The 25,442-nt window shown below is 42.9% G+C and overlaps 1 protein-coding gene across 7 annotated transcripts in view; it reads left to right on the top strand.

Moving 5' to 3' along the window:
- The window catches only part of syne2b (spectrin repeat containing, nuclear envelope 2b), a 95,668-nt gene that overhangs the window by 57,154 nt on the left and 13,072 nt on the right, over positions 1–25,442 (top strand). For all 7 annotated transcript variants that reach the window (XM_079370253.1, XM_079370249.1, XM_079370248.1 and 4 more), the window contains 20 exons: positions 150–380; positions 1,641–1,793; positions 1,966–2,142; positions 2,938–3,093; positions 3,241–3,372; positions 3,538–3,708; positions 3,855–3,988; positions 4,067–4,271; positions 4,636–4,818; positions 5,316–5,423; positions 6,086–6,240; positions 6,508–6,655; positions 6,737–6,831; positions 7,702–7,933; positions 8,434–8,628; positions 10,219–10,344; positions 11,644–11,799; positions 13,816–13,974; positions 15,113–15,279; positions 24,556–24,718. In XM_079370253.1, the coding sequence (XP_079226379.1) occupies positions 150–380; positions 1,641–1,793; positions 1,966–2,142; positions 2,938–3,093; positions 3,241–3,372; positions 3,538–3,708; positions 3,855–3,988; positions 4,067–4,271; positions 4,636–4,818; positions 5,316–5,423; positions 6,086–6,240; positions 6,508–6,655; positions 6,737–6,831; positions 7,702–7,933; positions 8,434–8,628; positions 10,219–10,344; positions 11,644–11,799; positions 13,816–13,974; positions 15,113–15,279; positions 24,556–24,718 (3,246 nt within the window). The remainder of the gene's footprint in view (positions 1–149; positions 381–1,640; positions 1,794–1,965; positions 2,143–2,937; positions 3,094–3,240; positions 3,373–3,537; positions 3,709–3,854; positions 3,989–4,066; positions 4,272–4,635; positions 4,819–5,315; positions 5,424–6,085; positions 6,241–6,507; positions 6,656–6,736; positions 6,832–7,701; positions 7,934–8,433; positions 8,629–10,218; positions 10,345–11,643; positions 11,800–13,815; positions 13,975–15,112; positions 15,280–24,555; positions 24,719–25,442) is intronic.

Below are 25,442 nucleotides of genomic sequence, written 5' to 3'. Positions count from 1 at the left end.
ATGGTTACTCATTTTAAAAACAGACACAATAAAACACAAAGCACAAATATAAATCATCTGTATTGGATGGGCAAAGGACTAAAATTTAACTTCAGACATTTGTATTGTTATCAGTATTGGTATGTCATCTTCACACCCTCTTTTTTTAGGCTTTGACAAAAGAGTTGGAAGCCAAATCTGGACTGAAGGTGGCTGTGATCGGTGCTGGAACGCGGCTGGTCAATCTGAGGGAAACAGATGAAGGCTCAGATAGAACTCCAGGAGACACAGAGACTCCAGACCCAGATCTGTGCTCCATCCAATCCCACCTCAGGCGGATCGAACTGGACTGGTCCAGTCTGCTGGCAGATATTCCTGTCACCCAACAAACTCTGCATAAGGTGAGAAGAACCCTCTATGTAAATAACTAAGTAAATATACAGTAAACATAAAACATATGACGATTTATGAATTCTTCTTAAAATGTAAAAATCACATCAGAAAATGAAATATGATTGTGGTCTCTTTTGTATGTCAACTATCAAGGTGACTTTGTCTTTTTTTTATATTTCCCTAACTCTGGGTGTTCATTTACCTTAAAAAACTGCTCAACTATTTTGAACACAAGAGGATGGATTTTAAAACTTAAATTCCCAGTTTTTTCATATTTTGAAGTGGTTTTGTCCAATAAGATAAAAACTCAAAACTTTTGGCATTCCCTTTAGCGTTTGCTTTATGCTTTACACTTACACTTTGCATTAGTGCATATTTTTGCAAAGGATTGCTGCTGACATCGGGGAGTTTGACAGCGTGAAATGATACTTGTTACAAATCACCATGTGGGAGATGCCATTGTGTGTAAGATAAGATTGGACTTTATTATCCTTTAGTACAGAAATATGTGTCGCTCACAAGCTCAGAAACCCTCACATCACATCACATCACATCACACGTAAAATACAGAACATAAACACAGTATACACTCTAATAATGTCGGGAGATTTTCTATGAAAATGGGAAAGTGCTCACAGTCCATGAGCAGACCAGGTCAGAAAATTAGCGGAAATGAGTGAGGTGGGGCGTGGCCTTCATGTTTTTATGCTAATTTTAGTCCATGTTATAGTCCATGTAATAATCTAAAGTAAGAAAAATGTTTAAACTATAATTTCAACCTTTTTTTTAACCTAAATGTGCTTCCCCTGGGCCAAAAATACATTACAGTGCAGTTACAGATTTCAAAAAGCACACAGCACGCTCCCTGTCACCAATTAGTTTTGAACATCCCCGCAGTGCAGCACAAAGCCATCCTGAGGACTCTTCTCGTCCCCTTTGGTGTGAAGCCATTCTCTCCTCCAGCTTTCTGTCAGTCTGGATCTTTTCTCTGCTCGCCTCCATGCACTGCTTCCATCTTCCAGTAATCCCCTCCCAGCTCTCTTCCCCTCCCTATCTCCCTTTTCTCTTTTTGTGTCCCATGTCTTTTTCCTGCTGATTTTTCTCGCCCTCCCTCTACTTCCTTTTGCTTCCTAGTGAGAGTTTAAAAGTTTTAAACTTTTCCATTAAATGCATCTCGCACTATACTTCAAGTTTTTCCCCAAATGAACAAGTTAAGTTAAATTCAACAGCAAAGAGTAGATGACAAGTCATCCCCTTCTTCTCCTCAGCAATGGATGAAGACGTTGACCCAGCAGGGGGCGCTGCTGGAGCTGCAGAGTTGGCTGGAAACTGCTGAGTGCCGGCTGGAGGAGCACCGCAGCGGAATAAACCCAACCTCGTCCACTAACACTGATCTGAGCCAGCTGCTGAAGTACTGCAAGGTAGAAGAAGATTGACTACTTCAAACAGCCATTAAAACATCATGGCTACTTGAGTATTTTTAGGTTTTTAAGAGGAATAATAATCAGGTCTTGACAAAAGTGCAGTCCTCAGGCCCTGGTAGAGGTTTATCTCATTTACTGACTCTCTATTATATTACATTTTATTTTGCAGGAGTGTCAAGCAGAGATGTCAGCCCATCAGGCTACACTGGATTTTGTAAACCCGCCTTTACAAACATGCATCACTGAAGAAGGCCAGAGGGGGCGCTATGTGCACAACCAGTTTGCAGATGAGCAGGGCTGTCTCAACTATTGGTGGCTCAGTTTGAAGGAAACCCTCAACTCTCAGGTCAGAAGGCAGAACTTGCAATCTGTATACGGATTTACAAACAAGCTTCTTATTATTTTCAGACCTGAAAATAGAGCCTTGCAGGTTTCCGTACAATTTCCGACTCAAGGTTCACTTGCAATAATCGTTTTTTGTTTTTCGGAAGATTTTATCATCTTCCTCTTCATCAGCGAAATTTCCATGACAGAAATACACATTTTAATGCTTTTTTAAATGCATTATATAACTTAAGGCTTCACATAAATGATTTAAGTTAAGTTTATACTTCTTACTACTCCTTTTTGGACATGTTACTTTTAAAAATATATATATTTTGTTGATCATTTTCTTATTATTACTTTGTGTTCTTCACATGTTTGAAATAAAACAATAAATTAAATAAATAAAATAAAATTTAATTACAGTTAAATGTTTTACACATTTTACAAAGTTAATTTTCAAAAAGCTTTTTAATCGACCTTTCTATTGGTAGAATTACTTTTTAAAATTGCACAGTTTAAAAACCTTTTTTTTTGTAAGCTACCAGTTTTCCTCTGAAAGCTCTGTTCTGGTCACCAAAGCTTAGATTTGAATTCTGACTGAGAGGTTTGTATTTTTTCTAAAATGTATACAGTTTTTACTTGATATAAGTTATGATTTAATACATGTTATACAAAAAAAATCAACACGACATACTGATAATATATCATCTATTTTTTTCCAACATGTCAATATCTTTTCTTCTCTTATTCATATTGTTCATATTTATAAATATGAACAAAAGTCTGACCAGCTGTGGTGGTTTGTGGCGTTCAGATTGCAGAGGTGGAGCAGGAGCTGAGGAGCAGAGTGGAGCGGGAGGCTCGGCTGCAGCAGATCAACCTCTGGATCACGGATCAGAACATCTGGATCGAGTCAGCTCAGATACCCAGCAGCAGGACGGAGCTGCAGAGGAGCGTCAACACCTGCCAGGTCAGATGTCACATCTATACTGTAACATCTGTATTAAAGCAAAGAACACTTGATAAAACATTATTATATTAAAGTCACGGCAAGTCATTAAGCAGGAAGGAGAATTATGAATCTTTTCATCTCCTTTTTTTTCTCCTTTATTTGAAGGATCTTGAGGACAAGATCAGACAGAAGTCTGAGGCGCTTCATGAGTTAAGGGACAAACTTGACGGAAGCAGCTCTGATTTTACCTCTCAGGTTGACAAATCCATTCAGCACTGTGCAGCTCTCATGCAACAGGTAAATAACACTTTAAGAGTTGGGACAAGAGTTCAGAAATGAAATCTGCTGTTATTGTGCTCTGCTATGAAATATGGACATTTTCTCTACTCAAACTTTGCAAATCTGTTTGACTCTGGTTTAACTTTTTTTGGATCATCTTGTCGGGGTTTTTTTTTTCAACAGAAGGACTCTGTGAAACAGAAGTTGACTGACGCTCAGCGGCTGTGGGATTGTGCAGAGAAGCAACTAAATCAGATGATGCTGAAAACAATGAGAACGTCTCAGGCTCTTGATTATCAGTGCAGCCCTCAGCTCTGCCTGCAGGCACACAGAGATGTCCACGAGAAGCTGCAGGTATATTACCTGGACCTTATAGATGTGTTGTTTTCAGATTCATATTTGAAACTGTTGGCTTCAATGTGTGAAGAGCGTGTAAAAAATACTTTCTGGTTCACATGTGCTGATACTTCAACTTTTTTTTGTTGTTGTTGTGCTGGAAGGTTCTTCATGAGGACACAAAAGCTTCCACAGCAGAATGGGAAACACTGAATCAAACCGTTTCCTCCCTCAAAAACGTCATAAATTCTCCCGCTGCCGTCCTCCTCACACAACGGCTAGACACACAGAGAGACAGGTGAGACATGCACATGTAGATAAACACCAAGTCTCACCTTTGAATCAATTGACAAATAGTCATCCCCCTGTCGCGCAGTTGGTCTGCGGTGTCTGGGGAGCTGGACCGGCAGCTGCAGAGGAGTGGAGGAGTCCTGCAGGCCTGGGAGCTCTATGCTGGGCTGGCTGCATCTTTCTCCCAGCGGTTGCAGACGCTGCTGAGCGATGAAAAATCAGCGCTAAGGGGGACGTCGACAGATGATAACACAGAGGAGCAAGTCACTATGAAGATACACAAAGTTCAGGTGGGGGAAAAAAGAAGAATTCTTCAAAAGGGTAAAGTTTCATACTTAATGGTAACTCAAGGATAAGGATAAACTTTATTGATACCCCAATGGGGGAAATTCGCGTAACAACAGTAAAACAGGCCATATAAACAGCATCAATAGCAAAAAAGAAAAAAAGAACAGCTATGAGCAAGTTTACATTAATTAAATAAAGTTAAAAAAAAAAACCCAAAAAAACTCAACCTTCCTTTCCTAACAGTTTTAACATTTTTCAGTTTGAAAAGGATGGAAGTTGTGTTGCACAAATAAAATGACATCTTACGTTTTACTGCACGCTGTAACAACTCTCCATGTCCTCAATCCTGTTTCTGTGTTTCCTCAGAGTCTACTGGAGAGGACAGTTAGTCTGCAGTCCGACCTGGAGGGGTTACTGGAGGCTTCCAAGGACTTGATTGGCCACCTAGAACCTTCAGCTGCCGCTCTGGTCCAATCAGAGAGCAGGTTGTTGTCACGAGGAGTCCAGCAGCTCGTCTGCAGCCTGACAGGGAAGCTGGGTCAGCTGCAGGTAAGACTTTGTGAATGAATTACTCTCTTTGAGGGATTAAGCAAAGTCACAATGGACTGGAACTATTTATGGTACAATAAAGGAATGCATAAAAAGGATACTTGAAGGAATTGCATATAAATGTAGGCATTTTGTTGATGTCAGCAAAACAGACTCAGATGCTGGAATAAGTTACTTTTTAATCCATACAAATGATTTATTATAATTTATTTATTCTCAAACCATTCAAAATTACAAAAAAGCTCATCTAAATTGATTGTTATGTCATTGTCTACATTCTTGTATTTTAAGTGTAAAATCACTTTCTGTTTTTTTCTTTTGCATTTTAAGCACTCAGTACATATTCAGACATATAGCCTATGGTGGCTTGTTTTTAGTTTGCTTTTCTTTTCTCCAACCTGCCACCTAGATTCACTAATTGTCAGTGACCTATCAATTAACAACACATATGGTCCTGTGTGTGTATGTGTGTGTGTGTGTGTCCTGTTTGCGTGTAGGAGGAGCTTGACAGACTACTGGAGTTCGGACACGTACAGAAGTCACTGGAGAGCAAACTGGAGCTTTGGCTGGAGCGTCTGGAGGATGTGGCTCAGACAGCAGACCAGGTGAGACAACATGAATGAACTTTATGACTGACTGTACTGTGCTGCTTCTTCCACAGTAAACCAAAGAACAAGATACTTTATAATGAAATAATGATGTTAGAACAGTCACTTTAGTAATCTACCATGCCTACATTTTTAAGATACAGTTTTGGACTGAGAAGACAAATTGGAAAACAGGTGTTTACTCGTTGCATATGACAAATGTCATATTCATACTTTAATGGATTAAATGTTTGTTTTGGGTTTTTTTTCAGTTTCATATTTGGGTAAATGTGGTTCAGAGAATTTCACTACAAGCTTTACTGGACCTTCAAATTTCCAAAGATGTCTCGTTTTAATTGGTGTAAAAGTAAAACTTAGAAAGTGAACTAGCTTCAAAAGACTTGTAAAAATCGACCTTGTTGTGAGATTTCTCTCATTCATATTTCTTATTAAGTTGCAGGTTGAAATACATTCTTGAAATTGATAGAAATGTGTCTTCAAGGACCATTAAGGACACTTAAAACAGTTACAAATACAGACCTATGAGTCACGATACAACAAAGAAGCAGATAATTAAGCAATAAGGGACTCAATAGGGATGTAGCCCTTCGGTAGTGATTTCATGTGTGCAGTTGTCCAGTCTGTTGTGATCCCCTTGTGATCCACCATATGTTCTTCAGTCTGGCCTCCTGGAGCTGAGCGGACTGTCTGCTGACCTGGATGTGCTGAATGAGCTGAGCCGCAGCCTGACGCTCGGCGACGCTGCAGCACGTCGCCTGCAACGCCTCAACCACTGCTGGGCCGACGCCTCCGCCAGAGCTGAAGAGGCCTGCAGGTGAGACACAGAGATCTGTGCAGGAATACATGAACACAGAAGCAATACAGATCACAATATGCTGCAGTTTTATGTTTCATTAAAATAGTTAGTAAACTCTAAAAATACTGTAACTACCTCTACCTTTTTTTTTTCATGAAATTTTCAACAAAAATGCCGAGATGTTTGCTGTTAAAAGGAGTTAATATACATGGAATTAATGCACTGCCACAAAAAGAAAACGTTTCAGAGGTGGTTGATTCTCAAACTGTTTTTCACACCCCTCAGTGAGCTGCAGAACGAAGCACTGAAGCGTCGGAGCTTTGAACAGAAGTGTGAGAGCTGGATGTCTTTCCTGCAGAGGATGGAGGACAGTCTGGCTGTAGACGTGGCCGGCTCCTACATGGGCCTCAGAGAGCAGCTCTGTACACACAAGGTATCTTTTATCACAATCTAGCAAAAAACAAAATGAAACATATAAGAGAACATTTAATCCAGATATCCTCGGGTATTTCAGCATTTTCAGGCTGAGCTGTCGATTGGCCATCAAATCCTTCATTCAGTAATCACTGAAGCTCTTCATCTGCTGCAGAAAGGAGAGGTGGAGGACAGGTAAGAAAAAAAACTAAAACTTTTCATTAAACCAAATACATTACAACGAAATCGTAGCCTATGTGACTTCTAGTGTTTAGGCACTACCACAACCTTATTTTTGAAAAAGAGCGAGGTAGAGGCTTAAAATTATTCTTTAAACTCGGTCCAGCTGTTTGTGTCCAATGGGCCACCAACATTTATCAAATCATTCTCCTGACTTCAATCACAGGGCTTCTAGCATCTTCAGTGAGCACTTATGTTTATGTGTAGCCTACAGTTAATTCGTCACAGGTTGCCAACATGGTAACATGCTTGTGTTAGCATGTTATCAAGCCAAGATGATAATTCTTTTCTAATTCATTTTTTCATAGCCTTCATTACTTACAATCTTTGTTACACTGGGATGTTGAAAGCCAAGTACTGCTACACAGGTTAGCAGCTGCCAAAAACACAGAAGGCTACATTGCTAGTCTGCTAAGTCAATTAGCATTATTCCTCAGTGACTTGTTAGCAATTCATTTACTGGACTAAAAAACTTTTACACATTTTTAGTTGTTTAATTACAAAATAAATATATTCTGTGGTTTAGACATTATCAACTTTGTGACGCATATTTGTACAGAAACTAAGTACTGAAACTGTTCTGATCCTGTTAGCTAATAGCAGAAGTTTCTTTGGTGGTGAAAGTGGTGTCTATTGTGCCATTGTGCATTATATATATATATATATATATATAGATATATACATACACATACATTCACAGTATATAGATAGATAGATAGATAGATAGATAGATAGATAGATAGATAGATAGATAGATAGATAGATAGATAGATAGATACACTGCTCAAAAAAATAAAGGGAACACCCTTTGTGTTGTGAATCCAGGAGTGACTTCATCTTGAAGCTTGCCCAGCTCAGGGAGCACTGGCAGGGGGCCGTGCAGCGAGCCGACCAGCGGCGCTCACTGGTGGAGGGACTGGTGAAGCACTGGCACCTTTACAGCCGCAGCCTAAAGAAGCTGCAGAAGTTCCTGTCTGACACACAGAGCCTCTTGCCCCCCGCCGGACCTGCCCGCTGCAGCCTGCAACAGCTGAGACGCTCCCTCCAGGACCTTCAGGTGAGACATATTTCACATACAGTGAAAGATTTACATTCTCGTTATGCACAGTGAATTTGTACCTTACCATCAGCCGGTACAGTGAGTGATGCGATGTTGTTTCAACTCTGTCACTGAGAAAAAAAAAAAAAGCGCAGTTAAAATCTCAACATACTCTGAAACAATAAAACTATCTTGCACATTTTAGGAGTTGTTCATTATCCAAACAAAGGGTTAATAGACTGAAATGGTTGTTGATTCTGACTCAGACCAGAGGGGTAAATGCTGTCTGAGACCTGACAGGGACTTTTAAGTAAGAGAAACCACCGCTGCTGATTACATTTACATCTAAAAGGTTATAAGGAGATAGCGAGACAGAGATTGGATTTGAATTGAGTGACGATACTATAAAACAAAGGCTCCAGTAGGGTTTTCACTGCACAGATCACACACGCTCATTCTTTTGCTTCAGCTCTGTCTTCCTCATCGCTGACCTTTTCTACCTCCTGCTCCCTCCTCAGCACACGGAGCTGTTGTTCCAGAGGTATCAATCCAGTTTCATCCACACCCTGGAGGTCGGCAGGCAGCTCTTCTCCATGGGGAATGAGGAGACGCAGACTCAGCTGCAGTCAGATCTGGGAACCCTGCAGGAGGAGTGGGACAACCTCCACAGCCTGCTGGGTCGGAGGATGGACCTCACCGAGGCTATCATCAAGGTATATTTTGTACTGTTGTAACTCAGCAGCTGAAGTGGTGCTTTCAGGAACATCTTGCATGTATTTCAATAAGTGACGTGTTTGAGATCTCATCCCCAATAATCCCAGGTGATGAAGTTTGTTTATTTATCGTTATTCACTTTAGTTTTGAGTGATTTTTTTTAAGATCTGGTATGGACTTTAACACAAAGATTTTTGTCTTGAACTCAGCCTGGAATTAAATGAATTGTCCATTGTACAAGCAAAATCGCTAACCTAAGTTTTCCAACTTTTCTCTGCTTTTTTCAAAATGTGGTGTTTTGACAATTCGTTTAAAATGTTTCCTAACTTACTACATGATATTGTTTGTAAGACTTTTTTTTTAGCCTTTTGAATCAATTGCTTCAGATTTGGGATTTGTTCCAACAGAACAGATGTCATCAATTATTCAAAGGATGTATATGAATACATATAGAGCTTCATCTAGCTTCATACGTTGTGTCAGTTTGATACAGCATTATTGGGTCCATGTCCTCCTCAAGGGGACGCCAAAGATCTCAGTGGGTTAAAAGTTTTTCTCTTCCCTCAGACCGTCAAAGTTAGATTTGCACATAAAATCCTGGTTACACGCGTGCTTTAACAATTCCATCATGTGAGAGCAGCTTTCATGTTGTTAAACCAGTAGAATTATAACAAGTCGCAAAGGGAAGCTCATTTGTTCATCTTTTATTTGATCGGTTTATGATTCCTCTTAGTCGGAGGTTCTGTTTCATGAAACTCGACCGGTTGTGTTCATTCAATTAAACCTGAGGGTCAGATTCCACCGAATCCACAAAATCAATTCTTCAGCAACATAATCTGATGAGTCACAGTTTCCTGCAGACAGAGTGCAGCGCTAATGCTCGCCCTGAGACACTAACATCAGCGCCTGTAGATCCTGTCTTATTTATATGACTCATGTCTTTAACATATACATTTCTTTACTTGATCAGATTTCTTTTCTGTGCTGTAATATGTCAAATATTTGACAAATTTGACCCCATTTCAACTTATTCTCTCTTCTATGTGTTGGCCATGTTTAAACTTGTTGCTTAACAAAGATTCTTGAGGGCAGACGTCCAAGGAAGAGGGTATGATGAAAATGTGAACTTTTGTATCGAGCCTTTTGTTTGCACATGTCAAAAAGCCTTTAAAAGTGAACATTTAACCTGCTCTGATTTAAGTTTTTTGAATTTGGTTTCATTTTTTTTTAGTTATGTCGTGAACTTTGTTAACGGTTGGGGCAAACCTGATTCAGCTGCACGTAAATGGGATACACCATTCTAATGCAAGAGGTGTTTGAGTTTATACTCGGAGAGGGCAGTCACCTGTCCTCTCTCAGTTTGTTTGGATCCTTTGTCCTCCATCTGTCCCAGGAGTCTCTACAGTTTCTGTTTGCCTGAGAGCGAGCCAAGTTAATCCAATCCGCTCTGATTAATGAGCGAGGACGCGTTCAGGAAGTCAGAGACAAAAGAGTGATGATTGCGTTCACAAAGACAAACAGCTTTTAGTAATGATAAGTTACTGAACTTTTTTGTTTTTTTTTGTTTTGTTTTTTAAATTGTCGCTCAGAACTGGGAGCGCTGTGAGTCGGGACTTGCAGACAGTATGCTGCAGCTGAAGGACATGAAGACCAGGCTGAACCAGTCGATGCCAGAGTGTGATGACGAGCTGCAGAGTGCTGAGAAGTTCTACAAGGTACATCTGCAAACAGCTGGTCACACAAACAAAAACAAAAAGAAAAGAAGCATGAAACTTTGTAACTCCAACATTCTGTGATGAGATAGAGTCACGCAAGAGGCAGCTGCCATCTCATTGGCTGAGTTACATTTTAGATAGTGGAACCAAACGCAATATTATTGTGAAGGAAAAAAGTGGGTTTGAAATAGTAATGGTAAGATTTATCATATTAATAATAAAGATAAAAAAAGAGTCATTCCCCACTCTCCACTCCTATCTCTAAAATAAAGGCAGAAAAGAAACCTTAGATTATACATTATCTCCAGTTTCAAACATCAAAAACATAGTTTCAGAGGTAAAAATGTCCACTCTGTCTCCTCACTGTAGTTTCATATTCGAAGTACAGAATTTCGTCTCATCTTGCTGTCGTTAAAGAAAATCAGTTATCACACTTGCCCCCCAAAAAATCCATCATGGCTTTCACAATGACTAAGTTATCGACACAAATATCATTATTATTGGTACGTTTTCATGGAAGCCCTGAGCTGAAATACACCCATTCATTATATGTAGCTCTGTTTTCCCCATGATATCAAACACGTTTCAGTTGTTCTCAGATCTCCAGCCCTCCACTCTGTTATCTTTTTTCACTCGTTGTAATGCTGATTGTCCTTTGGAAACAACTTAACTTCAGTCACTTTCTTAAAATCTCTAGACATGAACCCGTTATCACCAGAAAGTGACAGCTGTTATCTCGACTGTCTGGGCTTCCGTAGTATAATAGTTCTACATTTTAGCATAGCTTCCCAAAGGGGGTCATAAATGATTAATACACATATTAAACAGAAAGATAGCCCTTTTCAAAACATAGAAACAGAAAGTACTGAAGAGTAGGTGTAGGTTAACTTTGAATGTGAACACAGTCAGTGGAGGAACAACAAACAAACCGACAAACAAACAAACAAACAAGTCGCCTTCAGGCTGTTTCAGAGGAAATGATCACTTAAAACTTCCAAAAGAGCAAAGTTTGAAACAGGTTTGACTTCAGTCGTCCTCTCTGTCCTATCACAGCCTTTATATCCTCCACCCTCCTCCCCTCCCCCTCCCCCAGCACGGCCACCCCTCCCCCGGCCTGTGGCCCTTAATCCTCTCTATGGGCGGGGAGAACGAGTGACAGGGAGAGAAAAGGAAAGGAGGCTGGACAGAGAGAAAGAGACAGACATTATAGGGAGTAGCTGCTAAAAAGAGCCGGACTGAGGAAAACTGGGGTCCCTGACGGTCTGTTGTGTCTGCTGTGGGGTGTGTTATGGTATGCAGGAGAACGAGGACTCCCTGGAGGACTGGGCTGAGAGCCTGACGGAGCTGAGCACCATGAAGACGGATCTGTCCCAGTACATCATCGCCGATGACGTCCTCCTGCTGCAGGAGCAGGTGGAGTACCTGCACTGTCAGTGGGAGGAACTCTGCTTTAAGGTGAGTCTGCAGAGTGGGATGAACTCCACTCAGCTTAGAGCGAGAAACAAACCCAACTTTAGAGTGTCCTTCTTTATACCTGCTCAAATGAGATGCTCCTGCTGTTGCAGTTGCATTGAGTCCCTCTGAGTTCTAGTATCAGAGAAGGACATCCACTTAATGTCAACATTTCGAACACTCCTCACGATATAGCTCAGTGTTTTTCTTGCACTCTTAGAATTGCGAGGAAGAAAAGTTAGTTTGTGTTTTTTTTTTGCACAGTTTGGTGCTCCTCACACAAAACCCTTTTTATTTTTCGCTTTGGGACCCTTTTCCAATGCCATAACAACGTCACCTGAACGTCTCTGGAAGCAGAATTCACTTGTAAAAATCCTCACTTTAGTACCCCTCCCGATTCCTTTTTTGAGCGAGTTCCAGTTCTTTATTAAAACTGTCAAACACTTTTGTGTGGAAAAATGCAATCCGAGATGTCTCTTCCATTCCGTGTGAACGGGGATATCACAGATGTTTTGGATGCATTCATTTTCGCTCGTGTCCTCATTCTGATCAGCAAAGTTTAGGATCTCTGGAATCATTGTACCAATTAAAACACGGTATTGTGTATTCTTGGACAATACGTCGCTCCACTGACTTAACTCCTGGTGGAAAAGTTGAAAGTAAATGATCGTGTCCCGAGAGGAAAATTTGTTTGAGAACGAAGCAAGAGGAAGTGTTTTTGTGTGAAGGTTAATCATTAAAGAGAGGACATATGTTGCCACTGTTGTGTCTGTGTGTGTAGGTCAGTTAGATGAGGAGACTGAGGGCAGAAACTTAATTTTCACAATGAAAGAGAAGTCATGTGACATGTTTGGAAGGTGCTCTCAGCGCTTCCCTTCATGGAGCGCTCGACATCTGATGTCTCACTCTGCGGCGTTTCTTTGTGCGCTCAGAGTTCAAGCAGTTGGTAAGAAACTAAGTTAGTAAATCTCGTGAGTCTTTTTAGCGCCACTGAAGAGACCAACAGGTCTGGGTGGGGTGGGTGTGTTGTGGGGTAACAGATGGTGACAGGAGAGAAATGTTGTAATGAGCCGAGAGGGTTCAGCCTTTGTGTGTTTTTTTTTTTTTTTTTTGGGGGGGGGGGGGGAGGGAAGGGGCAGTTAAAGTGATCTCACTGACTTTCACTTTCACACCCTGTAAAGCCTTTTCACACACACGCAGAAATCTCCTGAAAAAACAAATAAACAAACAAACAAAAAAAACCTCCAGGAGGTTTCCAGGGGCGTGTGCTCATTCTGCAAGTGTGTCGTAAAACAACGCACCCAAAGTTCTGCTGCAGACTTGAAGCGCCCCGCCCCCCCCGGTGTTTAAAAAAGTCTAAAAGTCTCTAACTTACTGGAACTGACAGTTCAACACTTTGACCATCGTGCTGGTGTGTATGGCTTAAACTTCCCTTCAAAGCTCCCTCTTTAAAAAAAAAAAAAAAAAAAAACAAACCCCCCTCCCCAGTCTTCTTAAAATCTCATATAAACTGTGTGGGCTCCTGTGTGTATTGTAGGTATATCTGTCTGTCTCAAGCAGAGTTGACCACATGTAAGGATTTGTTTGGAGAGGGTGCAGGTATAAAAGTTCACATTTCTTTCACCACAAAAACAACTTGTTTTATCGCTGCTCAGCGTCTCTGTGTTCGGTGAGCTCGATGATCACACAGCCCCGTTCTTCGGTGTCTCTTCGTTTTAAAAGACATGTCCACTTTGTTATTCTGTCAAGCCTAACACACTGACAGGACCCCATGCTGTTGGCTTTTAATACAACTGCAGTATGGTTGAATTAAATCAAAGTTGATTCCCTTGCAGATGACTTTGACAGCAGTCGTGTTTCTCGATGTGTTGGGCATAAAATGTCATTTTAAAGCTGCGGTGTCAAAACTGGAGCTAAAAAGGAAATGTGTGCTGGTTCATGTGTATCAGGAAGCTGAAGACGTGGATTGGGCATATCCAGAGAGATAACTAAAAGGGAGTCTTTCTTTCATTCCGTCAGGTGTCTCTGCGCAAACAGGAGATCGCTGACCGTCTGAACGCCTGGATCATCTTCAACGAGAAGAACAAGGAGCTGTGCGAATGGCTCACGCAGATGGAGAACAAGGTGGCGCACAACTCCGATCTCAACATCGAGGAGATGGTGGAGAAGCTGAAGAAGGTAAGGGAGCATTCACGGGCGCGTATTCCTGCTTCACTGTCACTTGAAAAAGAGGAGATATTAAGGAGCTGTAGAGACTTTGAAGATCGGATTAGCGGCACGTGTTAAGAAGGTCTTTGGCTCTGTATACTGTTGATGAAAGTTGGATGTGCTACACGTCATCGATGGGGTCCACACTTTGAACGGAACTGACCCAATCCCCAGTCCCGAAAAAACAAACAAACTAAAATCTAAACTTCAATCAAACTTCAATCCATCTGGAAATGCACGATGAGCATTTTTGAAAAATATGAGGGAAATACAAATTTTAAACAAGTCAATTCCTTGGTCTCACTTTTCTTTGTGTCAGCAGAAGAGATTTGGGGACATTCAGATATAAAAGAAAACATCATTTACACGTAGAGCATTAAAAAAAAAAAGCAAAAAAAAAAAAAAAAAAAGCGGTGAGCTCCTGCATAACAGTTTTATCCTCCCAGAGAGCACGTTCATTATGCTGTGTGACTCCGCCACGCTGCACTCTGGGCCGCTCAGCGTTGATTGGGTGGTGCAGGGACAGCCTGCTCTTTTCAAAAAAGCTGTGATTTCCCTCCTGATTGTTAAAGAGGCGACAGCTGTTCGAGCTCCAGCAGGGCCACGCGGGTTTGTTTTGTGTCGAGCTCTCGGGGCCTTTTCATTTCTCACAGTGTGTGTGTGTGTGTGTGTGTGTGTGTGTGTGTGTGTGTGTGTGTGGCCCTCGCAGAAGAGATTAAACCTATTCAGGCAGTGGTGAGTTAAATTTAGTGTCTTGTTCTTGATTCCTGGTCTTGGCAGGGTCTGTGCTACTTTCTGGCAGACTTCCAAAGTCAAAGGGCCGCCACGATTTCTTGGATAAAATGAAGCTTAAATCACGTTAAAGGTTGTACGATTTTCCTTAAAAGCAGGAAAGTGTACCCACTTTGTCATTAAACCTTAACCCCTGTCATCATTTTTAATTCACATTCAATCTTTATTTCCTCTTATTTCAGACATTTAAGAGCAAAGCCTATCTGCAACATCAGACTTAAGACAAATGCTTCCAGTGTGCAGCACAGATGATGAGCAGGTTTCTACTCGGCGGCTGCTGACTCTGTCCTGCTTGTTTTTCCGTTTCTCCTTTCAGGACTGTATGGAGGAGATCAACCTGTTCAGTGAGAATAAAACCCATTTGAAGCAGCTCGGCGAACAACTCATCACAGCCAGCAACAAGACGAAAGAGACGGAGATAAACGACAAGCTGAAGGACATCAACGACCGCTGGCAGCATCTCTTTGACCACATAGAAGCCAGGTAAAGACAACAAAGTCAGGACGGCTTCTTTTTTTTAAAACGCCAACGTCCAGTTGCGTAGACGGCGTATCCACCTTCGCTTCGTTCATTAAACGCGTACTCACCGCCATGTTTGTTTTTTGCTGATGCGTCACTTGGCTGAGTCCGCACCTGTAATCCGCTAATCGCCAGCTTCCAGAAACCCGGGGTAAGGTGTATGACATCCCATGGTATCCTATTTTCTTTGGAAGTTCTCCAGAAAGCAAAGTCAGGATTGTGTAAACCAGGACAAGGGCTTATCCTGGTTTCTAAGAATCGGCTTAAACAAAAAAACAGGATACTTTAAAAAAACCCCAGTTGAAACAGGGATATTCAAGACCATGTAAGGTCTACGCTGAATGTTCTGACAAGACAAACTGTACGGCGGATGACCTCCTGTAATGACCTCCTGAGCTCGAGTCGTCCCATTAACAACAGTAGATAGTGTATAACAATCAGTGCGCTGACCATGTCTTTATGATGACAACACCTCTCCGGCTTCTCCCGGGGAACAGTCTCTTTATGACCGTGGCTCATATGACTTGATCAATAACAGTGAGGACAGCCTGTCTTTGAAATTGTCTGGGTGATTCCTTGAAAGACTTAACGGCAACCTTGTACTTGTACTTTTGTTTCGCGGTTATTCTTTCGTTCATGGCATTCTAAATGCTTCTCTTGCAAAGGTCAGACGGTAGGTCGTGCAGCATGAGAGTCCAGGTCCAAATGATGGATTTGTATGTGAGCTTTCTCCTCTCCTTTTTGATGTTTGACTGTCTACTTTTTTTTTTTTTTTTTTCTTTGCTGAAAACACATCTTCTAGGATGTTTATTTTGGATTGTTTTGGTTTTAAAATTCCAGTTGCTAATAACCCTGGGGATTTTTTTTTCAATCGATCTTTACATCTGCAGTTCAACGTGTGCAGCAGTGTTTGTGTCTTGTTGCTTTCCGTTCTCAGAATCGACAGAGCACAGCTGTTATTCCGCTGTGGCTGCAGATTAAAAAAAAAAAGCCCAGAGGATGAGCGATAGTATTATTAATCCATAAATTCAAATCTCGTCGGTGTTTGTACGCTGCGAGCTGCTGACCTGTTCATGCATCAGCTTAATGCGTCTTTGCCGCTGATCTACATGAAGCAGCATTGTGCAGTCGGACTTGCCAGCCCGCTAGTGAATTATCTTTTTTGCACACATTCGGGGGAAAAGATGATGTGAGCAGAAAATACTGCGGGAAAAAAAGTCACCGTGAGCGAATAGGAGGGATTGGTGGCGTTTTTACCCTGCGACCGACGCATGACCCCGTGCAGTCTGAACATGTGTTGAAACATTGTTTTTATCACACATTTTGTTGCTTCTCCTTACGTCGATGAGGGACATTATGTACATTATGTTGCAATATAATCTATTTTAATGAGAAATGTGGACTTGCATTTGTGGCTAAGCTAAGTAGCCCCCTTTTTTATTTTTGAAGTCTTTTATTTTTTTTTACAAAAAAATAAAAGGATGAGAGAGAGTCATTATGTGGCTGCTGATAAGATCAGGATGTGTTGTATTTGAGACGGAGGACGGGATATCAAGATTCAACATTAATGGGTGTCAGATTTTTACCTCCTGTACTTCTGTTTCTGCCATCCAATGACATACTCGAGCCTTATGAATCTTTAGTACATCTCATTAGATTTATCGGAGACAAGAAAAGAGACAAGTTCCATTCATTAGCAAAAGCTGTTTTTTTCTGTCCTTACTCCTCTCCTTATTGCAAGATGGCATTCCCACAGTCAAACTGTTTCATAATGGTCACAGGCTGTGTCCTCACCGTGCAGCAAAACGGATCCAAAGTAGTAGAGCGCTCAACATTTACTGCTATTTTTTCAGATAAACAGCAAAGCAAGTTGAAACCCATCTTTGCTCTGCTTATTTGTGGCTTTAAAAGGCTCGATGTTTAGAAGATGGCAGGGGCGCTAAATGCCCACAGCGGACTGATCTGAATCGAGCAGAGCAGCATTGGATTGTGTGGACTTGGAACCAGATTGGTTAAAGCAGTCTCATGGGGGAGGGTGTGGGGGAGGGGGGGGGGTAGAGTTGACTTAGCCTCCATGGGAATGACTTACTTAGATCTGCCATATGGTGGCTGTTTAGTGAGCGAGGCTATACTCGTTCTCTCCTCAGACTCTGGCTGTTTCTCTGGCCTCTTTTAAGCCTGAGGCTTTTGGTCTATGTCTATGTTTGCCATGTCATGTACAAACATAGCTCTCTATGGACTGTGTTGCGCCCTACAGGGGTGCATGAGGAAAAAGTAATGGCAGCTTTTATTTAACGTTTATTTGATGAGTGGACATCGCAATTACATTGGACAAACCAGATGCATTGATTTCAGTGTTTCAGCACATGTGCTAATTTGCAACACTTGTCCACAGGCTGTTTTTGAAAGGACAAAACTTTATCTCCACTTTGAATAAAGTGCAGAGATCTACGTCTACCCCTGTAGATGTGATGCATGGGATTAGCATTTTGCATCGGCCATTTGATCAAGATTAAACCTTTTCAGCCAAACTGGCCCAGAGGCTTCTGCACGTGCTCATCAGTTCCCACATCGGGCTTTGATCCAGAAATCAACAACGTCAATACATACACAAGGAAAGCCCGTGCTGTTGCCTGCCTTTGGGTATCACAACGTGCATCGCATTTATACCAACAGTAACTTAAGAGTAGGTTAGAAATGTACAGAGCTATAAAATTGTCCAAACTTTCCCCATCAGACATACAACCAGTTTGCCGCTAGCTTATTTGCTAGTTTTTGTTTTTTTTTTGTGGAATATGGCGTGATAGATCATGGAAGAAGGTCCAATATAAGCTAGCTAAAAGAGGTATATATTGCCACCTGCTGTTGCGGTTTCTGACATACTTCAGTCAATGAATCCATTCTCCTCCAATCCTATACTGGGACAAGAACAGTAGTCCACTTAAATGGCTTAATCAAGCTAAATTCATAGTGTGAGTGAACTGTGCATGGAGATGTACCAAAATGAGATGTACCAAAATGAATGGTTAAAAAAACCAAGGGTAAATCAACTGTGGAAGTTTTAAAGGGAATTTGCCATGACTGACAGGTTGTGAGAACAGATAGGTGACCTCTGCCTTTAACAATAAAAGGGGGACCTGGGTGGTGAGGGAGCGTGACACACAGTAGTGGATTTGCCCCCCCTCGGCTGAGCCCCCTCTCAGGGACTGACCGATATAACACGACTAAGCTTGTTAATGAGCCTCTGCTGAGGCACGAGCCTTGTGTCTGTGATGGAATGTGCTGTTGTCACTGTGTTGAGGGCATTCAGAGGTGTTAGATAGATAGATAGATAGATAGATAGATAGATAGATAGATAGATAGATAGATACTTTATTGATCCCGAGGGAAATTCAAGTCATGTTGGATGGGTTTGTGGGTTGTATGTACGGTAGTCAAGTTCCTTCTCTTCAGTGTGCAAAAACCTTCTTCTTTATAGACCGGGCTTTGAGCGTGAGGATCTTCTTGCATGGCAGCAGAAACTGTAAAGACAGGTCTCAGTCTGCCGTGGTGCTTTCCTCAGGCCCTCTTCCACATGGAGTCCTCCATGGCTCCATCCTCGGTCCTCTTTTATTCTCCTTGTCCATGCTGCCCCCAGGGGGTCCATTCTAAGACATGATGGAATCTCTTTCCAGGTGAAATGTAAAAAAAGAAAGACACAAACCCTTTAGGCAGACTGTGAGACTGCCTCAAAGACTCAATCCAGTTGGTTAAAATCAGTTGGTTGCTTTGGGAAGTCAAGGTGTAACGCTCCATAATGTTTGCCATTTTATAACAATCATCAGGAGATATAAAGAGCTATAACCCATTGTGGGATGTCAGGATCTACTGTAACAGACTGTAAAGAGGGGGAGAAACCCATTAAGCTGATAAAGTGGGTAGTGTCTTTCCACACAAGCTGCTTAACATGATCAGTGAACCATTTTGTCAGTCCCCATTGTCCTGTCTATGCCCATCACACCTCGGGCCCATCAGAGCATTTAGGCTTGAGGTCAAGGAGGAAATATGATTATTTAGCATTAACCCCCGAAAGTTTTCCTGAATTCTTAAAAATATTTCTGAATGAGCTCTTTCACTGGAAAAAAAGAAAAGAAAAAAGCACCAGATGTCTGTGTGTTTGCGTGTATTTGGTGGCTACGAAAATAGAGACTGAGCTAAAAGTAGATTTGTAGATCACTGGGCTTCAGCCCTCAGATCACCCTCGGGTGCCTAATCCGTCCAGGCCTCTCACGCCTCTGACAGAGGACACACCCAACTCTCTGAACCAATCAAACGTGCTGAAAGAGGTTTGGTCAGAATGCTGTGGCAGATTATAACAGCCACTGTTTCCAATGCTCTGTGTCATAGAAAGTATTAAAGTACACTACCAGAGCACAGCTTCAGCACACTGAAGGAACTGCATTTTTTTTTTTTTGCACTTTCATTAACTACATTTTTTAATACCTGAAGTTGCTACTTGGGTAATAAACTGACTAGTTAAGTAACAATGGCTGCTTAGCGTTTAAGGCGTGACTACTCACGGATTCACCTGGAAGTGAAGTCCAGACATCCACTCAGCCTGATTATGTTTGGTAGCTGATATTTCAGCAGATGTACCTATGAAAGTAGCAAATGTAATTTCCTTTTACTGTAGTAATGTCCGCCTTAAAAAAACCTCCCTTTACATATTTCCCTACTGAAACACCTCTCATGTTTAACTCCTTCTCCATTTCACTTTTTCCCCCTTCGTCTCGATTCAGTATTTTATAAACATGACCGTTTGCAGGGTGGTCATTGATGGGTCCGATGCCAAAGTCCTGCAGCCCTGTGTCATGTGTTTAGATAAGGCCGGTGGGGTTGAAGAGGAGCTGATTCAGACTCCCTCACTAAGTTGCTGCAGATGACTGCTGAGGTTGGACTTGCAGGGGGGGGGTGGATTAGACGCGTTGACATTGGCCTACTGCTCGCCTTTGTCCCCCAAAACAAACCGGGTGCTCTGTCACCCGGCCCAGCAGCTGCTGTCTGCTGACACGAGCCTTTTGTGCCGACAGGCCCTCAGCCTCGGGGGGCCACGCAAGGGCCACCGTCCTCTCTCTTTTTTTCCATTGTCTGAATAAGAAGCACATGACGCAGATGTTTTGTCTTCAAGCGATATCCCTCGCTGCTCCTCCTGCCGCCTCTTCTTCCAGCTCCTTCTGAACACCTGCTGCTGATGCTGACACAGCGGTCGATAAGTTGAAGACGGGACCACGAGACCAAAAATGGAACAGCTCTGGAGCGGATGTTTTCTGAATGTGATGCAGGAGTTTTGTAATTTCTGGAAGGTACAGATTTGAACGTTGAGGTTTCAGAGAGTGGCAGGATTAATCGCTGTTCACTTTGAAATAGCACAGATTTCTTTGTTTCAACTGATTTTCCAAAAAGACCGTGCACCGTAGGGTTGAGCTACTACTACTTTATTGTTGCCATACGTCCCCGATCCGCTCGTTACGATTGGACCTTCTTCCAGTTGACCTTGTTTAGCAAGTCAACAAGTGCTGGTTGTATGTTGAATAATGAAAACATAGACATCTGTGCAGCTCTGTGCATTTCACACCTTAGCTTAGCTTCGGTTCAGATGTGCCGCACGCCGTTCCATCTAGCTCGTGTTGATATCCAAAGGTAGGCGGCAACGGGACTTATGCGATGCAGTTCAACATCCGGGTCAAAGTTTGGAGCGGGGATGGTGGAACATGCTTAAAACAAGTCGTCCACCTGTGGTCCAACACACGCAAGAGTTAATCAAGCTACGATGTCGACGTCTTAGTCCAACTTTGATGAATACAGCTGGACCAATACGCTTTTTAAAAGGCAACTTTTAGTCGATATAGTAATCGACTTATCTAACCGCCATTTGTATCCCAGTGTGATAGCACACACGCACACACACACACACACACAGAAGTGTCCTCTGGCGTTTGCAGTGATGCATGGCGAGGCAATGTGAAAAGGGGCTTATAAAAAAAAAAAAAAGAGATGTTATGACTTCTCCCTCTCACACCAGGTGCCAAAGCTCCCGAGATCCCTGTGGAGGAATAAACTCTGACAGAACAGTCACGGGCGCCCGTGTCTGAATAACAAGCAGCCGTTACTGTAACTGATCGGTGAAGCCGGCGGTTTAATGTCTTCCATGTCTGAAAAGGACTTTAGATTTACATTTATGTGTCTATTGTTTCTGTGTTGTTGTTTTTTTACTTCTTCTCCTCCACCTGTCGCCGCCCGAACACGTCTCCATCATTCAGGCTTGTAATGTATGACTCACTCTCAGCACACTGAACCGCAGGCTAGCTTACAGGAAATAGAAGAAGTTGGCAGATGGAGGGTTTTTTCCAGACGGAGGTTCCCCGCTGGTTCTGTCTCGCTTCGGTTTGGTCGTCCGAGGTGGGTTTTTTTTTTTTTTTTTCCCGTCACGGCCGTCGACAGCTGCACCTGTAATCTTCTCAAGTGGCGGACTAACTTTAACTTTAATGGGCTAACTTTAATGGGCTTCTGCTGCTTTGTTGCTGCTTATTGGCTCTGTTTGTTGTTGTTGTTGTCGGATAGTAAAGGGATATAGTTTCACAGATGGTCGGGGTGATAGATGTGCCTTTCTTTGTCTCTTCTTCTGAATCGTTGGCATCCAATGATTGGATGTGAAAAGACCCACAGAGACACGTTCTGCACTTCACCTGTATGCTTTAACGTGTGCTGTGTATCTTTTGACCAGCAGTTGGCGGCTCTGAGTGACAACTGACGTTTGTGCTGTGTAAACAGCATGTTTCACAACATCTGTCGCTTTATATTGATAGATGTGACAAACTGTTAAATATCATGAAGCCAGCATGGCGTCTACCCACCGAACAGTCGGAGTGATCGAACCCTTTCGCTTTGATTTGAATCCATAACTCTGAAATCCCATTAACTAAGGGTGAAACAACAGACTGATAGAATACAGCGATGATTCTGTCATTCAAATACGCCAGGAAGCAAGTCATCAAGAGGTCATTTGATCAGTCAGAAAGCGACAATCGTCATTGATTAAAATGCCAAACAATGTCTGAGTCCACCTCCTGAAAGTCGACAGTTTGCTGCCTTTCTGTGTGGAACGCTTTCAACCCTCATATTCAGTGTGAAACTGAACCTGATCTTTGAATACATCTGTTTGGATCTGATGACCTGACACGTTTATTTGAAAGATTTCACGATATGGAGGCTCAGCCAAAAAAAAAAAAAAATCTACGAATTAGTCAACTAAGGTGATTCAGTTTTTATTTAGTTACAAAAATTCATACGAGATCTCAATCATTAAACCTGTTACTGCATCCAGGTGTTAGTCGAGGCAGGAGGAGGAGACAGAGAAGAGGGAGGGGGAGATGGGGGGGGGGGGGGGGGGGCAGTGGTTACTAGCGGATGAGCCGTCGCCATGGAGTAGTCTCCTCACCAGCCTGTAAGTACCTCTCGCTCTCTTATCCCCGAGACCCTCGTCACACACCCGAGGCTGAGGACGCGGGTGAAAGGGGAGCGGATCGGATGTTTTGTTGTGACGAAGGAGGAGAAGGAGGAGAAGGAGACAGGGGAGGGAAGCAGGAGAGAAATGGGGCGGGGGGGGGAGGGCTGCGCTTTGTCGGCGCAGGCATGCAGACACGCGGATGCATGCCGAGTCATTCAGAGCAAATTCAATTTAGCCGGCCAGCTCCAGTTATCCTGTGTGTGTGTGTGTGTGTGTGTGTGTGTGTTGGTATTTAAACAGGGTGGCAGCTTGGACAGCAGGTGTGTGTGTGTATCTGTGTGTGAATATCATGAGCCTGTCCGGCCGTGATGGCAGCTGCATGTTGTTTTCTGTCACAGATGTTTGTCTCCGCCCTCCAGATACATGCAGCTTACATCTGCACACGCACACACACGCACACACACACACACAGCTGAATCAGCCGCTACATTTAGAACGGGAGACACCCCCCCCCCCCCCCGCGCGCGCTTGTGTTAAACGCAGCGTCAGCATCACAGCATCGCCTGCTGTCAGTCTCATCAGGCGGAACATCAAACAATCCTCCCGCGTGCCTCTAAAGGAAACGCAGCTTCAGTTACTGCTTGTTGCTGCGTCGGTGTTCGCGGTGCATCGTTCAGCTTTTGCAGACGTGCAAGGGCAGCGGACACCCTCGAGAACACGGTCCTTCTTTGCTTTTTTTGGGATCAGGTTGTACCGCAGTCTCTTTCACAAGAAGCGAAAAAGTTTCAGGGAAAGATTGTTGAGATGTCACACTGAACTTCAGACTGACACACACACACACACACACACACGCTCGTCCTGCCTCCCGGCTCTGTGTGTTGGTGTTTGTGTGTGCAGGAGAATGAACTGATATAGGTCACTGACCTGAGAGCTGGACTGGAATGCGGTCTCTCTGCCCAGACTGTACCCAGCTCTCTGTCAGATGTAGGTCACCCTGCAGCTCGCCCACAACGGCTGCCGTTGTGTCAAACGTGAGAATGTTCGCAGACACACGATCAGGCTGCTGCAGAGACGGGGTGAGCGTCACTGTGGACGGAGCACGCTCCACATGAACACGCAGGCAGGTTACGTTGTGTTTACTCTCAATGTGTGCCTGAAACCCTGGTGAGTTCAGATCAGTCTGTGCAAACTCTGCTGGAAATTGCTCACCGGAAAGTTGTCAGTAACTAACCACCATTCATACAAATGCTCATGGGCACGTTGGACATGTTGCTGCAGGAGCTGGGAATCGAACCCCCGACCTAAATCATTCACAAAGAGATGCAAAGTATCTGTTCAAACTATTTTTAGCAGCGGATTAGTCCACTATTGGTGCTCTCTGTGTATTTCTGGCAGCTCGTGTGTGTGTGTGTGTGTGTGTGTGTGTGTGTGTGTGTGTGTGTATTTCGATTAACAGAGGATTGTAGAACAAGGGCTTTTGAATCGTTTCATAGTAGTTTTATGACGCAGTTTATTGGCGATAAAGTGCCGTTAAGAAGGGGAACATTTCTGCAAAATAAAATGAGTCAACGGCTGCTGCAAAGAAGAAAAAAACAACAACACATTTTCAGCATGGAGAGAAAGGACAGTCAGGAAACAGGGGCATGCTCTCAGCCTTCAGGGAGAGTGACCTCTGAGCGGTCAGACTCCAGCAGCAGCAGCAGCTCATCTAACGTGTCCTTTTTTCTTTTTTCTTTTTTTTTGGTCCCGTGCAGGGTGAGGAAGCTGAAGGAGACGCTGGTGACGGTGCAGCAGCTCGATAAGAACATGAGCAACCTGCGGACGTGGCTGTCTCGCATCGAGGCCGAGCTGGCCAAGCCGCTCGTCTACAACGTGTGCCACAGCGACGAGATCCAGAGGAAGCTGGCCGAGCAGCAGGTGAGCAACGACACTGTGCTTTTTTTTTTTTTGTACTTTGTTAAAGCTCTGCAAATCTTCCAGGCCGCGAGAGAATTTAGAATTATTTAGGGTTCAGACGCACGTTAAACACAATCCTACTAGATCCTTTTAAAAAATTATTTCTATGTAGAAGAAAGTATTTATGAGGTCTCTCCGCACTATACCCTCGACCTAATTGGCTCTTGCACTCCACACCTCTACACTACTGAGCTCAGAGGAGGCTTTGTTTCTGATGGCACATCAATTCAGAAAATCTACTTTGAGGGAATTTGAGGTTTGGGAAGGTGAGGCTCGCCTGCTTTTAAACCCCCTTTTTTATATATATATATATATATATATATATATATATCGCTGCTGCCCTGTAGAGGTCCGCAGCGTAATAACCGAAGAGCAGAGTCAGGTGTGCAGTAAAGTAAAATCCCAGCAGGTTGCCGGAGAAAAGAGGAAGCCGCCCACCGAGCTGAAAAAAAACCCAACAACTTAAATGAACCGAAAGTCAGAGTTCAGACGAGGGGGGACGAAAGAGAGGAAATGGACTTTGGTTCTGCTACTTCACTAACAGGAGAAAGTATGCACGGTGACAGAGGAGGTGGAGGAATAGAAGGGTAGAGGGGACTAAACATGCTCTCTCTCCCGCTCTGATTTCAGACTAAACAATTCTTCCTCTCCTCTGTTATAGTTTCACATATCCACAAGTCTATAC

This window comes from Symphodus melops (assembly GCF_947650265.1).
Source record: "Symphodus melops genome assembly, chromosome: 19".
NCBI classification, from domain to species: Eukaryota; Metazoa; Chordata; class Actinopteri; order Labriformes; family Labridae; genus Symphodus; species Symphodus melops.
This window is presented reverse-complemented; position numbering and strand designations above follow the sequence as displayed.